At 34.4% G+C, this 25,013-nt stretch overlaps 2 protein-coding genes across 2 annotated transcripts; one reads left to right on the forward strand and one right to left on the reverse strand.

The window, feature by feature from the left end:
• Positions 1 to 3,663: 3,663 nt before the first annotated feature.
• On the forward strand, positions 3,664 to 22,591 carry LOC144451066 (2-oxoadipate dehydrogenase complex component E1-like). Its single transcript, XM_078141834.1, has 20 exons — positions 3,664 to 3,779; positions 4,411 to 4,481; positions 4,863 to 4,966; positions 6,603 to 6,710; positions 9,821 to 9,932; positions 10,478 to 10,639; positions 11,787 to 11,860; positions 12,439 to 12,582; positions 13,324 to 13,515; positions 14,103 to 14,294; positions 14,613 to 14,784; positions 15,080 to 15,141; positions 15,627 to 15,747; positions 16,137 to 16,276; positions 16,624 to 16,780; positions 17,312 to 17,514; positions 18,157 to 18,302; positions 19,458 to 19,621; positions 20,437 to 20,522; positions 21,157 to 22,591. Exons 1-20 carry the CDS (start codon positions 3,685 to 3,687, stop codon positions 21,256 to 21,258), a joined length of 2,607 nt encoding a protein of 868 aa, XP_077997960.1. The 5' UTR covers positions 3,664 to 3,684; the 3' UTR covers positions 21,259 to 22,591.
• A 384-nt stretch (positions 22,592 to 22,975) lies between these two features.
• LOC144453762 (ribonuclease H2 subunit C-like) lies at positions 22,976 to 24,995 on the reverse strand. The gene is made up of 5 exons (XM_078145106.1): positions 24,841 to 24,995; positions 24,305 to 24,373; positions 24,104 to 24,147; positions 23,787 to 23,906; positions 22,976 to 23,097 (listed from the first exon to the last, which is right to left on the reverse strand). Exons 1-5 carry the CDS (start codon positions 24,992 to 24,994, stop codon positions 23,023 to 23,025), a joined length of 462 nt encoding a protein of 153 aa, XP_078001232.1. The 5' UTR covers position 24,995; the 3' UTR covers positions 22,976 to 23,022.
• Positions 24,996 to 25,013: the final 18 nt, after the last annotated feature.

Below are 25,013 nucleotides of genomic sequence, written 5' to 3' on the forward strand. Positions count from 1 at the left end.
TCCAGTGAAGAACCTTGTAAGTGACAGGCTGTGTAACATTACCTGTACTGGAAATTCTGACTTTATTTGCGGTGGTGTTGGATATTATTCTGTTTATAGAACGTCCGTGGTTGATAAACGGTGCCATAGCATATCCCTTCGCCCAGGCGGTTCTATGCCATTGATAGCATTGGCCAGCTTTCCTGGGTCTGGTAATACATGGATACGGTATCTGTTAGAGAGAGCTACAGGTATCTACACTGGCAGTATATACGAAGATAGAGACCTCTACAGGCAGGGATTTCGAGGAGAAGTACAAAACTATCGACGACAAAACACACTCTTTGTGAAAACACACCAGTTCAACAAAGAACACGTCGTTGAATTTAATGCCACAGTTCTTGTGATTAGAAATCCATATAAAGCCATCATCTCTGAACATAATCGTAAATTTGGTGGACATAAAGGTTTCGCTTCGGCTTTGAGATATGGTACACGTGAATGGACAGAATTCGTGATGGGAAAATCACGTTCATGGACAAACACGGCTGTAAACTGGTTACAGTACAGTAATCGTCTCCTTGTTGTATACTATGAAGACTTCGTCGAAGATTACGAGAAGCAAATTAGAAAAATAATGGCTTTCACAAATCTGATCTTGGACGAGGATAGATTATTTTGCTTGGCGGAAGATAAACAAGGACCCTTCAGAAGAGAAAGTACGAAAACGAAAATCTTAAATTATGATCCATTTACTGAAGAAATGAAAGAATATTTAAACATATACGTCAAAACAGTGGCCATGTCACTTAAACTTCATGATCAACCGGTATTACCAGAATCTTTCGGCCCTTCCGACTTTGAACTTTGATCTATGCTAAGGAATTTAACTGTATTTTTCCAGTTTTTACAAATTCAACCGAATTAATTATATAATAAATAATAAATGGTTTATTTACACAAATGTATAAATGATTACAAAAGACTGGTAACAAAAAAGAAAAGAAAAAAGAGAGAATGGTAAATGATGAGTCAAGAAATAGCTTACAGCTTAAAGCTTACAAATTCAACTAACCCAGTCAGAAAAGTTTCCAATATTTACTCAGGATCATGACGATATATGCTTTAAAGTTTCAAATACAGGGCATCATGGGTAAGCTACTACGTTGTATGTCGGAGATGTAAATAGATGCATGAGATATGTATGTTGTACGTTGACCAAACTGTGCCAAGAGAGCATGGTTTGAGAAACATGAACTCGTGACCGAAACGTGCCATAGCCACGACTAGGGATCTTTTTCTTCCCTTTTTTCGTCTTAATGACAATTATTACAACTTAATTTGTTTGGAATCACATTATCTATAGCTACCCCAGAAATGCGTATTGTTTTGCTAATCTTGCGTCAGGACATATAGTAGATTGAAGATGATGGACAATGTCAGGGAACAAGTTTGTTGCCGTCGTGGCTAATTACAGTCTAAATATGGCTCGGAGGCTCGAGTTTAGCATGAAAAACAGATGTTTCTGATTTACCGGATTAACACAACTGTAGAGTGTATACCAAAATTAGTTGCACCGTTATTTATTTCTATCATTTTCAAGCCAGGTATGAACCTTCAAGTTTTATTGTTCTTTGGAATTGTATTTTGAGTGCAAACCCCGGGGACAATAAAGAGCTGAGAAACAAGAAATAATTATAGTAATCTAGTCAAACAGGCAGGGGAATGGCGATACCGAAATCAGCGTCCGATGCTTTGTAAATTGTACCCATGAACAAGAATTTTGTAAAAATAGAATTTTTATCCACATACCATCATATCCACAGATGTTTTCGCTTCGTCTGCTAGCCCGTCGCGAGTTCATTGTTGGGCAATGAATAGTCATGTTTATTTAGGTGTTCATTTTCATGTACGCTATTATCCAATGTATTACTCACCGCGAGATATACAGTCTATATCTCGCAAAATATTATCGATACTATCGACATTTTATTGTATTCTGATAGAAACATTCTGATACATATATATCTCGGGACACGTGCCACAAGCCTTGGGAAGTAACAATATCTTTGGGCATCTTTGGGAAGTAAGCCTTACTTACTTTTAGCAGTGCAGTTAACAGATACGCCTACACAGCGCCCCCATTGCCAGCGGATGTATCAAAAGCTGTTCGACTGTTTCGTGAAACCACACGAAATGAGGTTCGAAGTACGACTGATTGGGATACCGGTCATGCAGATATATTTCCTTTGACGTTCATAGACGCTTTCATTAGAACAACGTAATAAGTATGCATAGATTCACCAAATTTACTCTGAACTGCTCCTCGATGGGCCGGGAGTGGGTTCTTCGACATCGTCCTCGACAGCTGTATGCAGAGCAGGTCACACGATCGTACCATTCAAAACATGGCGTGTATGGTTATCGACCAATGCCCGAAAGAGCACCATACGACGGTAGGTATACTTACATGTTCGATATATTCACTTTGTCAATTATTAAACATGAATATATATCTTGATATCTTTTAGATTGACGCATATATCAAACCTATCATGACACACACTTTACAATATATCCATGTTTGGTCTTAATACTAGTATCACCGGCGAAGTGAAAGGGGGAATCTGGGATGGGGATTAAGGTTCAGGGTCATTGAGGGGTGGGCTGAGCATGAACAGTGACTAGTGCAGCAGTATGCAACCGGCATTCTACATAATCCAGGTGGCTTTTGGCCACAACTTTCACATTTCAATCTACTCGTTCATGTAATACGTGAAAAAAAAGTAATGAATAAAAAACTCCATATCAAGTTATAAGGACGAGAGCAAGAGAGACTTCAGCACATTACAGAGGGTGGGGGTGATGAAGCCCCGTCTGTTGCGTAAATATGACCCTCCCCCAATATTCTGGTGTACTTAAATGTGGCCCTCCCTCATTTTGCTTTCTCTAAAACAGGACCATTTCTCTGTTCAAATATTTAAAAAACATGATTTATGATTTAAAACCATCTTCTGTAGGAGTTAGAGCTCAGGACTAGCAGTTGATTCTTGAAATTAGGTCATGGGTTCAAATCAAAATGAATCTGAATGGATGGTGGGGGGGGGGGTATCAAAGTGCCCCCCCCCCCCCATTCCCCCGAAAGTAACATGGTCCCCTAATACCCCACCCTCCCTGTAATTACTGAGGGCTCCCTACACTGTCAAAGCCAAATTGATAATAATGATACTAAAAATATAACTGCCAAACTTTCTGAAAATAAAATAGTGTAGAATGAGGTATAACAGAAAATATATGTAAAACCTAAACCAAGGAAAACAAATTGTGACCAATCTTTGTTTCCTTGCTGGCTGAACTTTTTTTTAATACTAGAAAATAACCCTCGTTTCACATGGGATATAATATTTTATTGGGCAGAAGCTGGCATAACAACTCAAATAATTAAGTAAAATCACTTCATATGAGTGGCACTTGACAGGCATCATCAACAGCAATGAATCCCACACATTTCATGTAGAAGTTGAACTGTTTTGTGAACATTAAACTCTGCTAATATTTTTCTAATCAATTCTGCCAAATTGGAACATACTTTATTTTAAACCTGTATACATATTTTGACTTTTGTAATCAATTCATATTGCCATCCTTATTTTACTCTCCCTGTATTGAATACTTACAGTTGCGGAATCTGTGATTCAAAATCGAATGAACAATGCCAACCTGGTAAGGTTAGTGACAGCCTACAGACAGTATGGACACAAAAAAGCCAACATTGATCCGCTAGGACTGACAGAGAAAAGGTGTGTGGCTACATTGCATTTTGTTTTGTAATATGTCAAATTGGGTCATAAAGATGACAAAATAATTTAGGTTATGATTGAATCAGGTCAACATACAGGCTTGTGTATATCTCTTGTAATAAGATTGAATTTAGTCTGTAAGGTACGCCGTGACGGGGCACCCTCAAACATCGGCCAACCCCTAACAGGAGAGGAGGCCGATGAGGGCGAAACATCATGACGTATCTTACAGTCTAGATTGAATTCAGATCCTGTAGGGTTAATACATCATAGCTATTTGGGAGAATCATACTATCTTACTACCGTAACTAAGTGTAAGTTATTAATAACCAAACATAGTATGGTCAAATTTGTTACCATTATTGATGAAACTGTTTTCAGTGTTTTTGAATTTTACATTTATCCTAAAAAGATGTGTGTGGTATTTAATTACTGTTAATCTTTGTTCATTTGTAGCATTTATGCTCTAGACATTTTCACTGTCTTTAAAAGTCTTTTATTCTAGGACCTTACACAAGGCAACTGCTCCCAAAAATTAACCAATAAGGTGTGAGGTACAAAAGGGAAAATAATATATGGAATGTGCTTAGGGGTTAAAATTATGTACATTCTCTGTTTTTTCTTTATTCAGGCAAGTTCCTGAACTGAATCCAAGATTATATGGACTGTCATCAGAGGATAACACTCAATATGACCTTGAAGGTAGGACCAGCTTTACATTGATAAAAAATTGAAGCACATACAGTGCTGCACATACTTATTGAATCTTGGCCACAAGTACCTATGGTAATTCCAACTTTGCCAGCCAAGCCATTCAAGTAACGTGCTACATTGTAAACTCTTTTGACTTTAGTAAGAAGTATTACTACAGTCAATGTTAAAATAAATGCATGTAATATAGCACTACATATATACACACACATGTATACACCTGTAACTGGAAATTTTGAAATTTTGCTGCAAAGACCATTGTAAAATTGCCATGAAGGAATTACAAATTTCAGGTTGCTGCCTGTTTTTTTGTTGTTGTTGATAGATTCACAGTTCAGCAGCTTATGTTAAATTTTTCATTTTCTTCAACAGGTATTTTGAATATTGGAAAGCCAACTGCATCATTGCCAGAAATATTACAACATTTAGAAGATATATATTGTGGAACAGTATCAGCTGAATTCACAAATCTAGAGGTGAATTATCACAACACAGCATCAGTAGCTTTCTTTCCTTTAAAGAAAGTTACATTTAGTGTTCTTTATTTTCCAGAGTTTTTATCTTAGCAAAAAAGTAATTACTTAATGAAGTACCCTGTTTTGGTAGGATTTTACTATTATAACTGCTAATTTTAGAGAAACAATTCACAGAATTATGGTTATACTTTACATGTATTATCACTTCAGATGACACCAGTGTAAGGAGCAGGTGAATTTTCATTTTTCCGACTCTAAACACATTTTAGCTCATAGCTAGCAAATTATCTGTACAAAATTAATTGGCATCAAAGGAGAATCATTCTTACTAGTAAATAGGAGTAATTTTGGTTCTTTTGTTAAGAAAAGGCAAGTTTGGTAAAATTGATAGAGTGTGAATCGGAACATTGAAAACTGACATAAAGTATGTACTACATTGAAAAGTCACTATGCATGTCAAGTCCATATCATGTTTTCAAAACTCTATTAATATGAAATTACCAGTAAAACAAAGTAGAACTTTAGCATCACAAAAAATTGGCTTTTAGCAAATATTTCAGAATATGTGATTATTTTTCATCAAAACCATTGTCAATCAAATTCAGATTTATGAGGTGACATTTCATTACTGCATGTATAAACATGTTTGATATCAAGACAAGCGATCAGTGGTTGTAGTAGCAGTAGTGCCAGTAGACAAAAGATGAATTATTATCTATCATGACTTTTGTGTCATAAATTTGACTAAATGAACTCAATATAGTCGTTCCTAAATTCACTCTTCAGATTGTACATATGCGGTAAAATACATCTTTGTCCAACCAAGTTTGATGTGACTGTTAAATTGTGACTAATACGTCCAAAAGTCCACAGAGTATAAAGCTTGCAATTTATGCCAATAGAAAATATTGTGGAAACTTGTTTCTATAGATACCAATGAAAGGTACAGTGATATCCTCAACCAGCATACATACCATAAACACCTGTAGATGATTCTCCCATGATGTCTGATTGATGTCTGTAAGGGTGACCTTTCTGTTTTTTATTACCCGAGCGACCCAAATTTCCTGCTCCGACATCAAAATAGAAAAATATTTTTATTTGCACCTGCCCTTAATATTTTGCAGAACAGATTCCTCTCTGGCAAGAATAAGTAAGTGTCTGGACTGTCGATGTCATCTACAGTCATGGTGGCGATGGTGACATTTGTTCACAAACAGAGTATTTTTTTTATGACGAAAGTTATTCAAGTAGGGGGGCTGAAAACATGATAATTGTGTAGAGAAGGTGGGAAAGGGCTTGTTACCATGCAGAAGATGATTTTTAGTTTTTTAATTTTTTTTTTAAATTGACTGACCAACCCATAGTTGCCATGAAAATATAATGAGAAAGATAAAAAACAATATGATCACCCTAATGGGATTTCCTATTTTCACTTCAGAGATATTTCCATATACCAACAAGTACAGACTCATTCACTTTCATGCACATACATATATACATATAACTAGAATACGTATTAATGTACACATAGGTATGTTTTTGCACACTAAGGTCAGCATTATATGAAAACATTTCAAAAAATTAAAATTTACCAAGATGAATCTCATGGTTCTTATTTGATATTTTATTTCAGGAAACAGAAGAAAGGGAGTGGTTTGCTGATCAGTTTGAACAATTACAACAACATAAATTGTCAGCAGAAGAAAAGAAGACACTAGCACTGCACTTATCAAAGTCACAGGTATGTTGACTATGTAAGGATTCATTACTTTAGCAAAGTCACAGGTATGTTGACCATGTAAGGATTCATTACACTAACAGCAAAGTCACAGGTATGTTGACCATGTAAGGATTCATTACTTTAGCAAAGTCACAGGTATGTTGACTATGTAAGGATTCATTACTTTAGCAAAGTCACAGGTATGTTGACTATGTAAGAATTCATTAGTTTAGCAAAGTCACAGGTATGTTGACCATGTAAGGATTCATTACTTTAGCAAAGTCACAGGTATGTTGACCATGTAAGGATTCATTACTTTAGCAAAGTCACAGGTATGTTGACCATGTAAGGATTCATTACTTTAGCAAAGTCACAGGTATGTTGACTATGTAAGAATTCATTAGTTTAGCAAAGTCACAGGTATGTTGACCATGTAAGGATTCATTACTTTAGCAAAGTCACAGGTATGTTGACCATGTAAGGATTCATTAGTTTAGCAAGGTCACAGGTATGTTGACTATATAAGGATTTGTTACTTTAGCAAAGTCACAGGTATGTTGACTATGTAAGGATTCATTAGTTTAGCAAAGTCACAGGTATGTTGACCATGTAAGGATTCATTACTTTAGCAAAGTCACAGGTATGTTGACCATGTAAGGATTCAATACTTTAGCAAAGTCACAGGTATGTTGACCATGTAAGGATTCATTACTTTAGCAAAGTCACAGGTATGTTGACTATATAAGGATTCATTACTTTAGCAAAGTCACAGGTATGTTGTCCATGTAAGGATTCATTACTTTAGCAAAGTCACAGGTATGTTGACCATGTAAGGATTCATTAGTTTAGCAAAGTCACAGGTATGTTGACCATGTAAGGATTCATTACTTTAGCAAAGTCACAGGTATGTTGACCATGTAAGGATTCATTAGTTTAGCAAAGTCACAGGTATGTTGACTATGTAAGGATTCATTACTTTAGCAAAGTCACAGGTATGTTGACCATGTAAGGATTCATTACTTTAGCAAAGTCACAGGTATGTTGTCTATGTAAGGATTCATTACTTTAGCAAAGTCACAGGTATGTTGACCATGTAAGGATTCATTACTTTAGCAAAGTCACAGGTATGTTGTCTATGTAAGGATTCATTACTTTAGCAAAGTCACAGGTATGTTGTCTATGTAAGGATTCATTACTTTAGCAAAGTCACAGGTATGTTGACCATGTAAGGATTCATTACTTTAGCAAAGTCACAGGTATGTTGACTATGTAAGGATTCATTACTTTAGCAAAGTCACAGGTATGTTGTCTATGTAAGGATTCATTACTTTAGCAAAGTCACAGGTATGTTGACCATGTAAGGATTCATTACTTTAGCAAAGTCACAGGTATGTTGACCATGTAAGGATTCATTACTTTAGCAAAGTCACAGGTATGTTGACCATGTAAGAATTCATTACTTTATCAAAGTCACAGGTATGTTGACCATGTAAGGATTCATTACTTTAGCAAAGTCACAGGTATGTTGACTATATAAGGATTCATTACTTTAGCAAAGTCACAGGTATGTTGTCTATGTAAGGATTCATTAGTTTAGTAAAGTCACAGGTATGTTGACCATGTAAGGATTCATTACTTTAGCAAAGTCACAGGTATGTTGACTATGTAAGAATTCATTACTTTTAATAGTAAAGTCACAGGTATGTTAACCATATAAGGATTTCTACACTTAACAAAGTCACAAATATGTGAAATTGGTTCTGTAGATATTTGAATACATTAGTCGAGGACATGTATAGGTATGCAGCACAACTGAATGCCACTGTGAGCCCAGCCTTCCAAGTGACAGTATTGTATTGGTAAAAATGGAACATTATCAATCTAGTCCTATCTCTTATACCCCACAGTTCCCTTTGAATGAGTTAGTGCAGTTAGCACAATATCTGACACTGTGTCTGGTCCTGTCAAACATTCTGTCCATATAATAGGTCATATTTTTTTATGACATGCCCCAACATGTAAGACGTCTGATAATGCATTATTGTTAATGTGCTACATTTTGTATTGTCATGACTGTCATGTATTCATGCCCATGTAAATAGAAATAACAATGCAGTGCCTGTTAATTTGAAGACCACAGTTTACTTGATAATAATTCACTACATCACAATACCAGCTCTGCAAACCCTTTGAATATCATATGAATAAATAAATTTTTCTTCCAGAATTATCATATTTCTGTTGACTGCAAAATAGTTATTCAACAAAATTACATATTATATGTAATTTTAAATATTACAGACAAATACCTTTTGATCAGATTCTCAGTAATTTTTATTTTAATTGTATAGCTTAGAATGCTTACATGTTGTATATGGCTGTCCAAAAACAAGAAGATCTTGTAAATACCTGCTTATGCCTAATTTTTTATCGCCCATATATCCAGTGTTCTTGTTATGAAAGTTTGGGGAACCCTAGAAAATCTGGTCAAATCTACTTGCATAGATTTCCACATTTTGAACCATAATCATTGTGGTATCGAAAACCTTTGTAAAATAACTTGGGTAGATTGTAGCTAGTTACTGCCGTCAAAAACACTGCATTTAGATAAATGACCTACACTATCCATCAGCTTGGTATAGCAAATGAATTACAGAGAGTATATTGCACAAGCAGTTCAACTTAGGAAAAAGTGTTGAACTCTCGATTGTATTTGTAGACAAGGAGAGAGATCAAAAAATCGATGCTGTTTACTAACTTAGTAAGTTGAACTGCTTGACTGTAAATTATAACCTTTGTAATTTGTACATTTTTCTTTGTTTGCCATTGCACACCGTCTTCTAGTTTTATTAATTGTCATATTCAAAAGAAGGAAGAATTGTAAACCTTAATATTTTCCTAACAAGGAAAATTATGTGAAGTTTTTGTGTGCAGCTAGTTCCTGGATTACATTTTAACATTATTGTGTACACCAATTACATCATAATTTCATGTACATGTATTTCCTTTCCTTCATGAAATAAGTTAGACATTTTTCTCTGACAAAAAATTCCGTACAGTATATGTTTCATTGATACATGTTTACATTGTATGCTAACTGATGTATTTTTCTTCATCTATCTTTTGTTCAGGAATTTGATCATTTTACAAACATTAAGTTTACTACAGTCAAGAGATATGGTGGTGAGGGAGCAGAGAGCATGATGGGATTTTTACACCAACTGTTCTCACAATCTGCAAAATGTAAGTTTAAGAAAGATACACATAAAATGATAAAGTACGTATATACAATATTTATGTAATTGTTGCAAACCTTTGATGTAAAAATAAAATAAAGAAAAATGTAAAATAAAGAAAAGAGCCAAGAACTTAATCACCAGTCAGTACAAGATGTTTTAATCCATAACATGCAAATTAAGTACCAAAATAATGTGAAATTTTGAAATCCTTGAACAGATTTGGTAGATATTTGTTTAGTAGGAATGTTTCTAGGAGTGCTTAGATTATTTGAGGCACAATGAGCTGAACAATATTATGCAATTTAGAAATAAAAGCAATGTTTAGTCAAGGACTGCAAATTAAGTTAATTATTTTTAATTACTAATTAAGTGGATTTAAGTATGATGAGTTATAGTGTGATGCCATTGGCGTTATGCTATTAAAATCATAATCTGAATACCTGATTTTAACATTATTTACAATTTGTAATGATATAAGGACATTTTCAATATGAAAACAAATGAATCCAAAGCAACCTAACTTACAGACTGATGTTATTTCTTTTTCAGGTGGAATACAACAAGTTATAATGTGTATGCCTCATCGGGGAAGAAACAATGTGTTAACAGGACTTTTAAACTTTCCACCACCTGCCATGTTTAGGAAAATGAAGGGTCTTTGTGAATTTCCAGACAATGTGCAGGCTACGGGAGATGTATTATCTCATCTTAGTGAGTTACAAGTAATTATAATATCAATAAAAACAACCATATATGTACAGTAGTGCCTTCCCATAAATGAAATATTGCTTGAAGTACAATACTTTTATTATCCAGGGTACATATTATTGTACAAGCTTTGATATTATATTCTCAACTCCCTGTGAACCTACAGTCTTTGCTACCATGAAGTACACAGGATTAAATCCTTGAAATAACAATCTCTATCCTACCAGGGTTCCATTTATTTAATATTTAGCTTTGTTAACCAGTACACAATATTAGTACAAAGGTTGTTTCATATTTGTGTCAAAAATCAATATGTACTGCATACCCAGTAACTCAAAACAAGTGTCTACCCATATTATCAGATGCAAGCGTTCTTTGAGCTTGACCTTTGAACTTGAGTTTGACCTTCAGGATCTAATTATCAAAATCAAGCCATTTTAAATTTGCATATCACAGCCATTTTGTAGTATTTATTTGTTGACACCACTTTCTTTTAAATCATGCCACCATTGCCACATAGTAGTAAAGTACAACCTGTGAAAAATAAAAAAAATGTGTGTTTGCTTGCCTGTAGTAAAGTAGGAATAAATCAAGTTTCATACAAAGACATGTACTGTAATTAGTGTTAGTAACTTAATGAAAGTATAAATACCACAGGAGCCTTGGATCCCATAACTCTGTGTACTGATAGAATATCGATGTAAATGATGTACATGTTATACCAATCAAGTACGACTGTTAGTGTTACATTACAACTTCCACAGACATAAACAAACTGATAAAAGCATCATGTGAACCAACATCAGAGTATCTGTTGTTTTGTATCAGTTGTATTGTTGTTTTCACCTAATTTTGTCTTTGTGTGAAGTCTTTCCTTAGATCACTTCATTCAAGCAAATGCGCTGGGTTTTTTTTCACGGGTTGTATTTTAGGAAAGTGTGTCTTCTATGAAGACCTGTTACCATTGTTAGAGATTGCCTGACAAACTGTATAGCAGCTGTAAAAAACTAAAACTGACAATGTTATCACAAGTTTGCGATATTACAAGAGCTGTTTTGGTAATGTCAAAGTAAACTATTTATAAGTTTCTCTTCTTAGAATGATTTTTTATTTGTCACGGTGCTCACATTTTTGTTGTATATCTTTTCAGCAAATTCAGTTGATCTTGAGTATGATGACAAAACAGTACATGTGACAATGATACCAAATCCATCACATTTAGAGGTAGGTAATGATATTGATTCAGTGATTATGAAAATATTTTTAGATATAAATATTCAAAGTGGCCATATTGATGAGAAATCGTCATTTATCTTGATGTTTGATTAAAATAACAACTTAAATATGTTTTTTAACAACTTGAATAAAACTTGATGTGAAACATCATAGACCAAGTTCATGTTTGTAACTTAACATGAGTTAATAAATAGTTGGGTTTTGAAAACAACGTTTCAGAAAATAAATCAAAGACATTGTATGAAAATGTCCTAATTTCTGTATTTATCAATTGTATGTTTTTATTTTGTGGGATAAATATGATTGGCAATCTCTGTGTTGTATGTTCTTTTGATGCAGTGATATCTCTCAAAAACTGTTTCAAATTATAGTTCATATTATGTCCTAGATACAAAATACAAAAACAGATCATTTTCTCATTTGAGATGAGTTCACCAAGAGTTTAGACAGTAACAGTATATACCCAAACATGTCACAGACTGTGATAGCTGAAATGTCATGCATAAAATGATAGCCTGTCCATATTGCAACTTACAGGATTACATACATATATTTCATTTCTGTAGGCCAATATACCAGTTGTCATGGGTAAAGCCAGAGCAAGACAGCAATCGGTAAAAGATGGCGACTATTCAGACGACCCTGATGCCAGGCTAGGTGATAAAGTGTTATGTTTACAAATCCATGGAGATGCTGCCTTCTGTGCACAGGTTGGAAATAGGTCTCTATCAATTCACACATTAATCAACAAATATCTTTCCCTGCAGTTATATCATAGATTTTATATCTGCAATAAATGTGTACAAAATCGATAACATTTCAAGCAAGTCTTGTATCTCAGGTTCATTCAAATATTGTTCCTTTTGTGTAGTCTCTGTTACTTTTAAATTTGTAACGAAAATAGTAACCATTACTTTTCTACAAATGCAGTATTCAGAAATGATCAAAGATAATTTTAAGAAAGAAAACACAGTGGTAGTAAAATTATTTTGGTAGAAATGCATTTATTAGAGATGTTCACTCATATACATAGCTTAGTCTGTTTCTATGCCATATGATTCATCATTCACACCAGTTTTCAGTTAATAAAATAAAATAAAATAAAATAAATTCATGTAGGTGTCTTGATAACATTTTGTGCAGCCATCCACTATTGACTCTGTAGATTCACAGCTTTTCACAACATTTTGACTAGGTTTATACTCTCTTCATTTGATATCAGCAACTCACTCACTCACCTCACTCACTCACTCACTCACCTCTCTCACTCACTCACTCACTCACTCACTCACTCACTCACTCACTCACTCACACTCACTCGCTCGCTCACTCACTCACTCACTCACTCACTCACTCACCTCACCTCACCTCACTCACCTACCTCACTACCTTTGTGGATTAAGTTAGCACAGTTAAACCTTTCTTTCCATGCTTAATTTAACTCCATACAGGGTGTCATATCAGAAACCTTCAACACTGTCTACTGCCCTCATTTCTCAGTTGGTGGTTCTATGCATCTGATTGTCAACAATCAGCTTGGATTCACTACAGAATCTCAACAAGGCAGGTCATCGCTGTACTGCAGTGACATCAGTAAAATGATCAGCTGTCCAGTTCTCCATGTCAATGGGGATTATCCAGAGGTAAGACATGGACCAACTACGATAGATCTTCCAGTAAATTCTTCCAATTTGACACCTTGCTCTGTCAAATACAAAATATACATGCTAATACACACCCATGACATGTAAGTGTAAGGGTGCAACAGTTATAGATGATACAGCTATTAAAAATAGTAAAATGTGAATGCCATGTGATAGGGAGACTTTGCCTCAGGGTAGATTTTATGAATCATGACAAGTTCTGTGTACTTTATTATTGCCTTTATAATACCTATGTGTTGTATAGCAAGATGTACATGTATGCACATCCTTCCTAGGCCCGGTAACTTTCCCTTTGCAGCCAAGGGCCATAGAAATATCCATTCCCGCTTCAAGGAAGAAAGGAATTTGGATTTTTTTTGTTTGTTTGCTGATTCACACTATTTTAATGTCAGAATTTCAAAACTTCTGCTCTCATTCATAATTATATGATGTAATTTTCACAATTTCTCCAATATTTCAATATCTGAATATTGTCTGATTAAAGTGAGTCTGTGCTGTGATCTTAACATCACTGAGTTCTATGACTCTGGTATTTGTAAAATAATGAAATGCATCTTACCTGACAGGACGTAGTGAGAGCGTGTAAACTCGCCATGGACTATAGACAACAATTCAGGAAGGATATCATAGTTGATTTGGTGTGCTTCAGGAAGTGGGGACACAATGAACTGGATGATCCAACATTTACACAACCCTTGATGTACAGTGTTATTAACACTAGAAGAAGTGTACCAGATGAGTACTTGGATCACTTAGAGGTATTTAATGCTACTTCCCAAGACACACAACACTAGCCCATTGTAGTACACCCCTTATGATGCTGATGATATGTCAGTGACAATTCTCAAATTCGCTTCCAAGAAAAGTTTTGACTCTGTGAGTAGCTAAATTGATCATATCCCATGTATAGTCTCTTTGTTCGTCATGTACAAATACTTGATAGATACATTTTTCCTAATATTTGTAGTGCCACCAGTCCATTGTGTAATTTAGTGTTGACCTACATATGACCTATGACCTATGACCTAGATTACATTAGTAGTATGCAGACTGATTGATTATTTTGTGGTTTGTAGGCAGAAGGAACACTTGAGAAGAAGGAGATCATGGCCCAGATATCAGACTACCACAAGGAGCTCAACGAACTTATCTCTGTATCAGAGAGTTATGTACCTGAAGCTAATCATTTAGAAAAACAATGGCATGGATTTGTACAGGCGCCACCACATGTTACAACTTGGGATTCAGGTAAAATACATCAAAGTATACATATAACTACATTAACACATGTTACAACTTTGGATTTAGGTGAAATACGTCAAAGTATACATGTTGCAGCTGTAGAATCTTTTGCATATGATTGTGTATTATTTACAACCTGCCAAAAAACAAAAAAAAAGGGTTCTTTAGCGGAACACATGATTTGATAAAAACTATCGTATAACTTTTTAAGGTGTGGATGTTCTGTTTTTAATAGTATCTTTCTGAACAAACTCTTTGAATTAGTGTGAGTGACAAATTACATAATTATGTTGGTTTTTAGGTGTTGAGAAGGATATCCTGAAATTTGTTGGTGGAAAGTCAGTCGAAGCGCCCTCTGGTGTGGTAAGTGTCATGATATAATGAACAATCAGTTTTGACAGAAACCAGGTGTGGCCAATACATGATGAAAACCAATTGTATTGACAGACACTGGCCTAGGTGTGTCTAATACATGATGACCACCAGCATTGACAGACAATGGGTATGTCCAATACATGCATAAGATTAACTTTATACCAAACTTCAAAGATTTCAGTGGTAAATACCGGTATGTGTTACTGTACATCTGCCCATATTTTAATATCAAAGATATGGGAAGGTTCACCATTTTTCATGTAAGTATTCAGGAGGGGTCACTAGTTTTGTGAAATGATATTTTTGATCACAGATATACCAATGACAGGGGAGGGGTAGGTCTTCTGGAAGGGTCGATATTTTTCATGCACTATACTTCTGTAAAACACCGGCCCCTCTCCATGTAATTTATGGCCAGTTCCTAAATTCTGAATATCAATTTGTGTGTGTGTGTGTGTGTTTGTTTTATATAGGAGGTTCATCATAAACTTGCAAAAGGACACGTAGAAAATAGGAAAAAGAAGATCGAAGAGGGTTCCAACATAGATTGGGCTACAGCAGAAGCTATGGCAGTAGGCTCACTGCTTTATCAAGGTAAAATAGTCGTAAGTTGTTGGAAAGTCTTTAATATCGATACGGATAAATGAAAGAAAACAAACTGTGTGATTCTATCTTGTTTTTAAGAAAGAGAAACAGACTGAAGAATTGTTTCTGAAATGAGGATGAGCAATGGAGTCACACTACTGGTACCAACAACAAAGTTGCCATATTGACTTAATGATAGATGAAAATAAATTTCACATGCTTGAAAAGTCATGGATGTTAAATCACTCCTGTAAAGTCTTGTTTACATTTGTTTTTTCCCCTAAAACTTGTAGAGAATGAAATTTTTCAAATGAGCAGCCAAATTTTTGACATAACCTTATCTGTGTATTCTTGCCACCACATCATCATTCAGGTACCATCAAATGTTTTTTATTCAGGTTTCAATGTACGTATAAGTGGACAGGACGTTGGCCGTGGTACATTCAGTCATCGTCATGTCATGCTGATTGACCAGAAGACAGACCAAATGTCTGTGCCACTCAATTACCTGAGCGAAGACCAAACAGGGTTTCTTGAGGTGAGATGCAAGGGCTATGTGATAACAATAGAAAGATAAGTTTAGATAACAATTTGTTAATCCCCTTGGGAAAATTTATGTTGAGGAAAGATTACCATTTATGATAACATGAAATCAACTTTAGAGAAACATTTTAATTCCACAGATTTACTCTGGGAATATTTTTGACAAAACTCAAGAGTATTGTGAAAAAATGAAAGAAGTGAAACAGAACTCGATATGCATTCAAGTAGCCAGATCATTAAGATATTGGAGAGATTGAAAGTTCCAAAAAGTAAAAACTATTGATTAGTAAAATGATATTTCCAAATAACCAAACCAGGCTGTGATTTTGTTCCAACTTACAGGTAGCAAATAGTTCTTTATCAGAGCAAGCAGTTCTAAGCTTTGAGTATGGAATGAGTATTGAAAATCCTAATTCACTGGTTATCTGGGAAGCACAGTTTGGAGATTTCTTCAATGGTGCTCAAATAGCAATAGACACCTACATAACTACTGGAGAAAGTAAGTGTACAAGTAAATCATTCTCACAAATTATTTGCTATCATTTTAAATCTTTGGATTATAAAATAAAAAGATAAATGGATGCACATTCACAATAATTTGTACTGAGTTCTTTTTCTTCTTGGTTTTTGATAGATACATCTATCAATGCATGCATATCTGTCAACCTGTTTTGAAATCCTGTACAGTGGTTTCACTTAGGTTTTTAAGACCCCAATATCAAAAAGAGAGCAGTCTAAAATTTATCATAATTGCCCATACCAGTGATGAATGAAATCTCAGTGAAAAGCCAATGAGTGGGAAAGGGGCAGAGGTGTAAGGATTGTATTTCAGTGTATAGGGTTTGGTAGGGGTGCAAGGGTTTCATTTCATATGTTTGCACTTTCTAAAAAAAATATATAAAAATAATATTCTGACATTGTACTGTGGATGATTCTCACATATAGAATAGTTTCAACAAATGCTAAGCAGATAAATCCCTTGGTTACAAAAAAAGATACTAATGAATCTTCACACATATATATTCTCAAGATAAATGGCTTCTCCAAAGTGGGTTGGTAATGTTGTTACCTCATGGTTTGGATGGTGCTGGACCAGAACATTCATCGTGTAGAATGGAAAGATTTCTCTTACAATGTGATAGTAAAGAATACGGCATTGATGGTGACAATATCAATATACAAATTGTGAATCCAACAACACCAGCACAGTATTTCCATTTACTCAGAAGACAGGTAGGTTTTACATTAATCTGATTTGTCAGTCATGATTTTATCTGGCTCTTTACTCAAACTAGATCACCATAAGGTCTCTATAACTGAACTGGAACTCTTTTTTTCCATGTTTTATGTTCATATTTTTTTTACTAATATTTATATCATGTAATTACTGAAATATGTATGACTTGCCTAGTGATCAAACCATATTGGTATCCCATAGCTTAAAAAAAATTGTTGATAAGTGAATAAATGGAACGGACTTGCTCATTATTTAGATACAGCTGGACATAAGGATTTATCATGCCATGGAATGAATTATATGCTCCCTAGAAAGCTGAGGAAGTTTAAGTAACTTGTGCCACTATAGGTCTGTGTCATGTTAATGATTGTATATAAAACACTTGAATTCAAGTGAAGTGTGGGAAAGCACAATGTCAAACTGATATCCTTTTGAATATATTAGTGACTGTTTAGCAGTTATTTTCTTATGGAAAAAATGATAACGTTCTATATAATTCATTGTCTTCAACTTACCAGTAAGGATGTGTATCGTTATCCTCATTTTCATGATACATGTATTAAATTTAACTCTTTTAAAAAAAGAATAAATAAATGTACTCCTGTTGTAAAATCTTTGTTCTCACCATTTATATTTAGATGGTGCGCAATTACAGGAAACCATTGGTGGTTGTTGCTCCTAAGATACTTCTACGACTTCCTGCTGCTACATCTCAGCTACAAGACATGATGGCTGGTACATACTTCCAACCAGTCCTTGGTGACAATTCAGTTAATCCTGATAGGTAAGATGAAGTAGGAAGTTCATGAATTTAACTTCATTTTGCACCAAAATTTTCAATTAGCTCATCAAAGCTTTCGCCAGGTATCCACCGTGACTTCGTCAGTGTTTTTCTGAAGTCATGACTACTTTATGTATTGAACTAGTAACTGACACAGGATATTCACCTGTGATATGCAAATGGCACTATGACATAATTTTTTGGTTACCAATAAATTCAAAAATATAATATTGGTTACCAAACCTTTTTATGCATACTTATCCACCTCTGCCACACTGTTTTGACTCTGATTGGCTCCTATATAACTTAATATTGATGTTTTATTATGTGTATGCAAACTGATGTTCAGGATGTGAAATTATGTCATTCCAAAGCTGACTATTTCTTTGTAGGACCAACAGTTTTGTCAAGTTGTTTATTTTTATGACTGATTGAAATTGAAAAGAAATAAAATGAACCACATTTAAACAATTGATGTTTTAATATTTCATCGAACCTAATTTACTAATTAATTTATTTTTTCGATAAGAAAGATTTACGGACATTGTAAGTTTTCATTCAGTCTATATTAACATGAACCCATACCTGTGTGAATATTTATAGCAGTACTCAAAGTAGATCACTGCATAACCTATATCTGTATGAAAGCTATTTATAGCTGTACTCAAATTGTTACTTTGTGTCAAAGTTCATGTGAAACCTGACACATTGTGATAACATTTACCATGGCAACTGTTGTACCTTTAAAACTGCCTATCTGTATAAACTTGTGAAATATTATTATTATTAATACATCAGTGATGACACACTGTTTACATTTTAAAGTAACTATAGTGACATATATCTAAAAGTACACTGACTTAAACTTTACAACCAGTATACCAGAGTCAGCTTGTTGTTTTTAATAGTTGTTTTCGTAAAAGGAAATAATCATTAAATAAAACTGATTTGATAATTACTAGATTTAAAATTCTATAAATCACCAGCCCACATGAGTAACTGAAATGGTGGCTTTAATTTTTTTCCGGTTAATTTTTTTTTCCAGATTAAACTACTTCAGACAGCAAGGAAAGACTGAAAATCAAAAACATATTTGTAAGTTATGGGTAATTCCTTCATTCTTTGGAAATGTCTAACTCTTGTCTCAATTATTTCCAGTGTAACCAAAGTATTATTTGTGACTGGGAAACACTACTATGCTCTTCTGAAACAAAGAAATAGTCTGCAAGCCAACAATGTAGCCATTGTCAGAGTTGAATCCCTTTGTCCATTCCCTGCAATGGAGCTGAGACAGGAACTCAAGAAATATCCAAACGCCAAAGGTAAGAATACATCGAAAGGTATAGATACACTGTTAGTTTTTAAGTGATCAATGCATTTCTATATGTTACTAAGTGGAAGTTAGTATGAATGAATTGATAATAGTAATCTTTATTTATACTGGAGAGTTTTTATCTCATAAGAAGTCTTGTAAGGGCCAGCCTCAAAAGTCAAACCGGAGTGCCTGGTGAAAGCCTGTGTTGTCAGGTTGAGTCAAACTGAACATCACTCTTCTTACTTGCAATATGGCAAATTTAATCAAACCCAGACCAGGATCTGAACCCTTTCTGAAGTGGTAAGAGGCAAATGGTTTAACCACTTGGCCACCAACAACCCTTTGTAGATATAGGAATTTTCCCTCTAGTAACAACTGTTGACTTTATGGTTCATAAAATCAACGTGCAAAAACCAATGTTATTGGTGAATTCTTATATCAAATGATAGCTCTTCCCTCTCAAAATTTTAACAATTGTCACTTCACAGAGTACATTTCTACTTATTTTAATCTTTACAGTTGAAATAATTCTGGCAGAAATAGAAAGAAACTCAAATGTATGGTACTTATTATTACAGTAGGGTGGAAAATACACCATCAACATGAATACAAAACAGTTTTGTGTCTAAATCCATGGTACAGTTAGATAACAATTATTCCCCTGAATAGTGTATGCACAGCTTCCTGTGTATTTATGCTATAAAATAAATCTTACCTAAGAACATCGAATCTTATGTTGTATGATATACTGACAATGTATATAGGATTCAATACCTGTAATGTATTTTTTGTTATTCAATCCATCTTTTCCCACTTTTACAGCATTTCTTTGGTGCCAGGAGGAACACCAGAACAGTGGTGCATGGACGTTTGTTAATCCACGTTTCCAAAATAATGTTGGAATTCGGGTAAGTTAAAGTACATCGGTTATCAAAAGTTTGGCATTATGTGCAAAATAAGTATTACTATAAATCTTTGATAAGTTATTGTCTATAAAGTATTCATTCTGTTTAGTTTACATCAAAGTGATATCCAGTATTTTGACACTGGTTTGCAACACTAATAATGTTTGTAATACAAGTGTATTAGAAACATTATTTATACTTTATTTATTGATATCAGTGTCGATAAATGCAAAGCCATCAATGTTGTAAATTTGTATATGCAGGTTCTTTGAAACAATAATTTTACTAAGACAAAAAAATATTGGTTGCATATTGACATAAGTTACGCCTAATATGATTTTGATACTTTCATATTTTAGTTCTACAGCATCAGCCTTTGTTTAGAAAATACTGTTCCCATCAGAAGCCAGATTTGATGACCAAAATTATATTGAGTGCCAGGCACTACAGATGTATAAAATTTCGGTTTGTGTGTGTGTCAGGAAGTGAATTTTGTAATAACATTCATGTTATTCTGTGACTTCATTGTAAATGTATAGTTACCGATATACAATGAGATTATGAATCTCAAATTGACAAGTTTAAAACCTACATCATAAAGTTTTGATAATAAACTCCTTATCTGTTATTATTACAGTTATCATATATTGGCCGTGGTCCCCTGGCTACACCAGCTACTGGGATTGGCAAGATTCATCAAAGAGAGGCGCAAGAAGTTGTGCAGAAACCATTTGAATGAAGACATTATTTGGTTATGTCTGCAGATTACAAGTGTTCTCACATCTCATCTATCTATCTATATATAGTTTACGGTATGCTACCAAGTAGTAACAAGAACTTTTTCTAACTCTAGACTATGCACTGTATCAGCCTAGGAAGTTGCTAGTAATTACTAGTATTTGCAGCTGATAAATGGAAGTTTGATATAATATTATATTATTTTACTTTACTCCTATGTTGTACATTTTTGCTCCCAAAATTTAAAATTCGGGAGCAAATTCATACCTAAAAAAATCTTGCTCAAAGAGTCAACTTCCTAGGCTGTATATATTTACTTTTTTTGTCAGCTGAATAATTCTTGTCTTCAATAAATTGCTAAAGTCCAAAATAGTGTTGAATTGCACATAGTGTAGTTACTGTATTTTGTTTTTTCCCCAACTTTTGATGTTTTGCTATGCTTTTTATTTTCCCACTATTCCTATCAATCAGTTTGTAGAAAACTTTCCACAAGTTTCAATGGAAAAAAATCCATGTACCTCATTTGTTGTAAAAATTGATAGTCAAATGGTACTACAGTTTTGCTTAAATTTGTCTGAAAATGATATCAGAAACCAAGAAATGTTGTGGTGTTGTTAGGTCATTAGAGCAGGAAACACGCACTGTAGGGTTTACAAATTATACCCTGCTCAAACAAAAACACAAATGGCTGCCAAAAAGTAACTGATTGGTTCTTCATAATATACCAGTAGTAAATGATAACAAAACATCTTGAATCTTCTCTGCATTTCAAATCGCAATTGGCGTTTTCAAGAAGTTTGATTTGGATTGAATAGAATATTATCATGTTGATATTCTTCAACGTTTATTTTTATATGGCTTACTGCGAGTGTCGGAGGGTAAAACATATTGAAATCTAGCTCTGAAGTGGAAATCATGTACAGTGTAAAGGAATGGTTACCAAGTGTTTTTTTAAAAAAAATATTGATACTGAATTTTTAGCATATCTAAATGATGGAGATTACAGGGCATTACTCCCAATAGTCTGTAAGATATGCCATGACAGGGTGCCCCCACACATCGGTCAACCCCTCTCAGAGGAGGCCGCCGAGGGTGGAGTAACACTGTGTATCTTACAGTCTATGCTCCCAGCCGATAAATAGAACATGCAATGAAGCACAAGGGTCAATTCTGATATAAAATATATTTTATTTTTGTCGTGAATATTTGTGTGAAGAATGTAGATATAGATGTATTCTATAAAGAAATGAATTTATTAAAGGATTTCCTTGGTTCATGATGCCTTCAATGTATGCAAGGCATCATTTGTAAACCTCTGCCAAGTTGTAACCAGATGTGTGTGTACATTCAATAAAATTTTATGGTCAAACAGAAAATTGTGCATGACTTTCATTTTTTGTGAAATTCGCATATTGCAACTTCTCTGCTAGAAATTGCTATTATTGTGTTGGTCATATATACTCCATATTAAATGGAAGCGAGTCTTCTTTTTTTCAAAGGTGTCCATCTTGTAAAAGTTTCTATCCAAGTCACTCCCATACTACACACCCAAACGGGCTATACAATCATGACCACAGAGCCAGAAAGATAATCATGGGAAGACGCGTAACAATGTTATCAATTGTGTAATATTTTAATTCATTTTATTTTTTGAAAAATACATAATACTGAAGTAAATCTACATTAAATAAGAACATATCAGCAATGCCATAATTCTCCCTCTACTCTCAGCTGCTGTTGCTGCTGGTCGTATGTAGTGATGTCACTATCTTTTACCAGTAACACTGTTTTGACTATTGTCACCATTCTGACTACTAGTCTCATCTACAGAACTGTGTATCTACAAAGAAATCCAATACAGACATTATAATTGTATCAAATGTCTACATATTATAAGAAAACTTGTGTTTTTGTTAAGGGTAGTAAGCAGGTGAAATCTACCAGGGTTCCTCCTAAACAAAATTATGGTAGATAGTATGGGGAAACTATGTAACTTTTAACCCTGTTCCCCCTTTGTATTATTGGGGTTCCCCAACCTTTGCAAAACACTTAATTTATAGAGAGATGTCATATAGATATAAGTACGTGCATAGTCTTGTCAGTAACTGCACTAGTGATATTAGTTTCAACAAGCTGATGTAGAAACAGGCAATGCAGTTCGTAACATGGACCCCGTGGTGACATTCAAAACCAAGCTTTTGATTGAGATTTAACCTTGTCACTGCTACCTTACAGACAAATATTGAGCACTAGATACAATATCTTTGGTTATTGGTGAAAAAAAATGCCTCAGTTGCAGCTTATGCAGATTTAACACAAACCAATCAAATATCTATTTTTTTTTTAAATATTTAGAATCAAACTGGTCACAAAATAGTACACCCTTGTACTGGTCTAGCATATCATTATGGCAGAGGTGAAAACAAGAAAAAACAATGACTGACATCAGTGAGGGCAGCAGTTTGCATGATGTATATAGTATTGTAACTTGTAAGGAACACAAAGGTGACACAACACTTCCATACTTACAGCTGATGCAATGGCTGGCCATGCCATGGCTTTACTCAATGTATCATTCACTGATGGCACTTTGTCCCAATTCCAGTATGTAAATTGTTGAAATCTATGAGTAACTTTGAAATGACGATCCTGTACAACAGAGACATTGGAAACTGGTTAAATCACAAATATAAATTAAAACATCTCATGTGGAAAGCTTGATGAGGTCTCAAAAGCATTCAATCTACAGTTCATACATGTTTTTGTTGTTCTGGGTGATCTCCGGAACAACAAAATCAGAAAGCTGAGAAACAATGGACACTAAGAAATTGTAAAATAACACTCACCTCATCTTCAAGGAAAGGCTTTTTATCTTCTCTGAGAATTATTCCTTTATATCAGAAAAAGACAAGAGAAAAAACCCACATTTCTTTAAAAAGAGAGAATATAGTATTTATGAGTCATCATTTAAACCAATAACATTAAAATGCCAACACACGGATAGAAAACTTTTTCCAGTGATAGGATAAAAAATGATGTAAACTTACCTGTGTATCCTTCAGGCAAGTCTATTGTCTTTCCATTCAAACCTCTACCATGGAGAGATGATGTCATTCCTATTAATAGTGAAATATTAATTATTATTATTATTATTATTATTATTACTTTATTTGCAGCCTAGGAAGTTGACAGTAATTACTGACATTTGCAGATCACAAATGGTAGTAGAATGAGTTTTTGTAAATACTTGTATTCAGCAGGCGACATTAGAATTTAGTGGCATTTAAAAGGTGAAATTTCAGCTTTACTGGCATTTGATGGACAAATGTTGAAGCCCATTTGCTGACAGTGGCCAGTCCCTGCAAATCAATATTGTCACAGCCTGGTCCCAGTGGCCATGCACAGGTGTACATTTATTATTTTTTATATGCATTCATCACGAATCAGGTTAGTCCTGCTTGCATACGGAGGAATTCGGGACTCGATTCTGACAATTAGAGTCAAGTCAGTAATACAGACTCGTGCACCGTCATGTAAGCAGGACTAGAATCAGGTGCCACAAATGACATAAACGTTACCTCACCTTGATCTTGCTCCCTTGTTGATGTGTGGAAATATTCAGATATTTTGGCTTCACCGTCGTGTTCAATTTTACATGGTATTGATGAAATATGTGAAGGTTCTGTATGTTCTCCATTTATCAGACTTCGTCGACCGATGTAAATAGAGGTGGACATGTTATCTCGAATATGGCGC

The sequence above is a fragment of the Glandiceps talaboti genome, chromosome 2 (genome assembly GCF_964340395.1).
Source record: "Glandiceps talaboti chromosome 2, keGlaTala1.1, whole genome shotgun sequence".
Lineage (NCBI taxonomy): Eukaryota > Metazoa > Hemichordata > Enteropneusta > Spengelidae > Glandiceps > Glandiceps talaboti.

Coding starts and splice junctions, on each gene's coding strand:
- LOC144453762 (XM_078145106.1), bottom strand. CDS start 24,994: ATGTCCACCTCTATTTACATCGGTCGACGAAGTCTGATAAATGGAGAA. Junction 24,148..24,304: donor CTTGCCTGAAGGATACACAG/GTAAGTTTACAT, acceptor TCTGATATAAAG/GAATAATTCTCAGAGAAGAT. Junction 23,098..23,786: donor GGCCAGCCATTGCATCAGCT/GTAAGTATGGAA, acceptor ATTTCTTTGTAG/ATACACAGTTCTGTAGATGA.
- LOC144451066 (XM_078141834.1), top strand. CDS start 3,685: ATGAACAATGCCAACCTGGTAAGGTTAGTGACAGCCTACAGACAGTAT. Junction 13,516..14,102: donor TCAATGGGGATTATCCAGAG/GTAAGACATGGA, acceptor CTTACCTGACAG/GACGTAGTGAGAGCGTGTAA. Junction 14,785..15,079: donor TGTTACAACTTGGGATTCAG/GTAAAATACATC, acceptor GTTGGTTTTTAG/GTGTTGAGAAGGATATCCTG.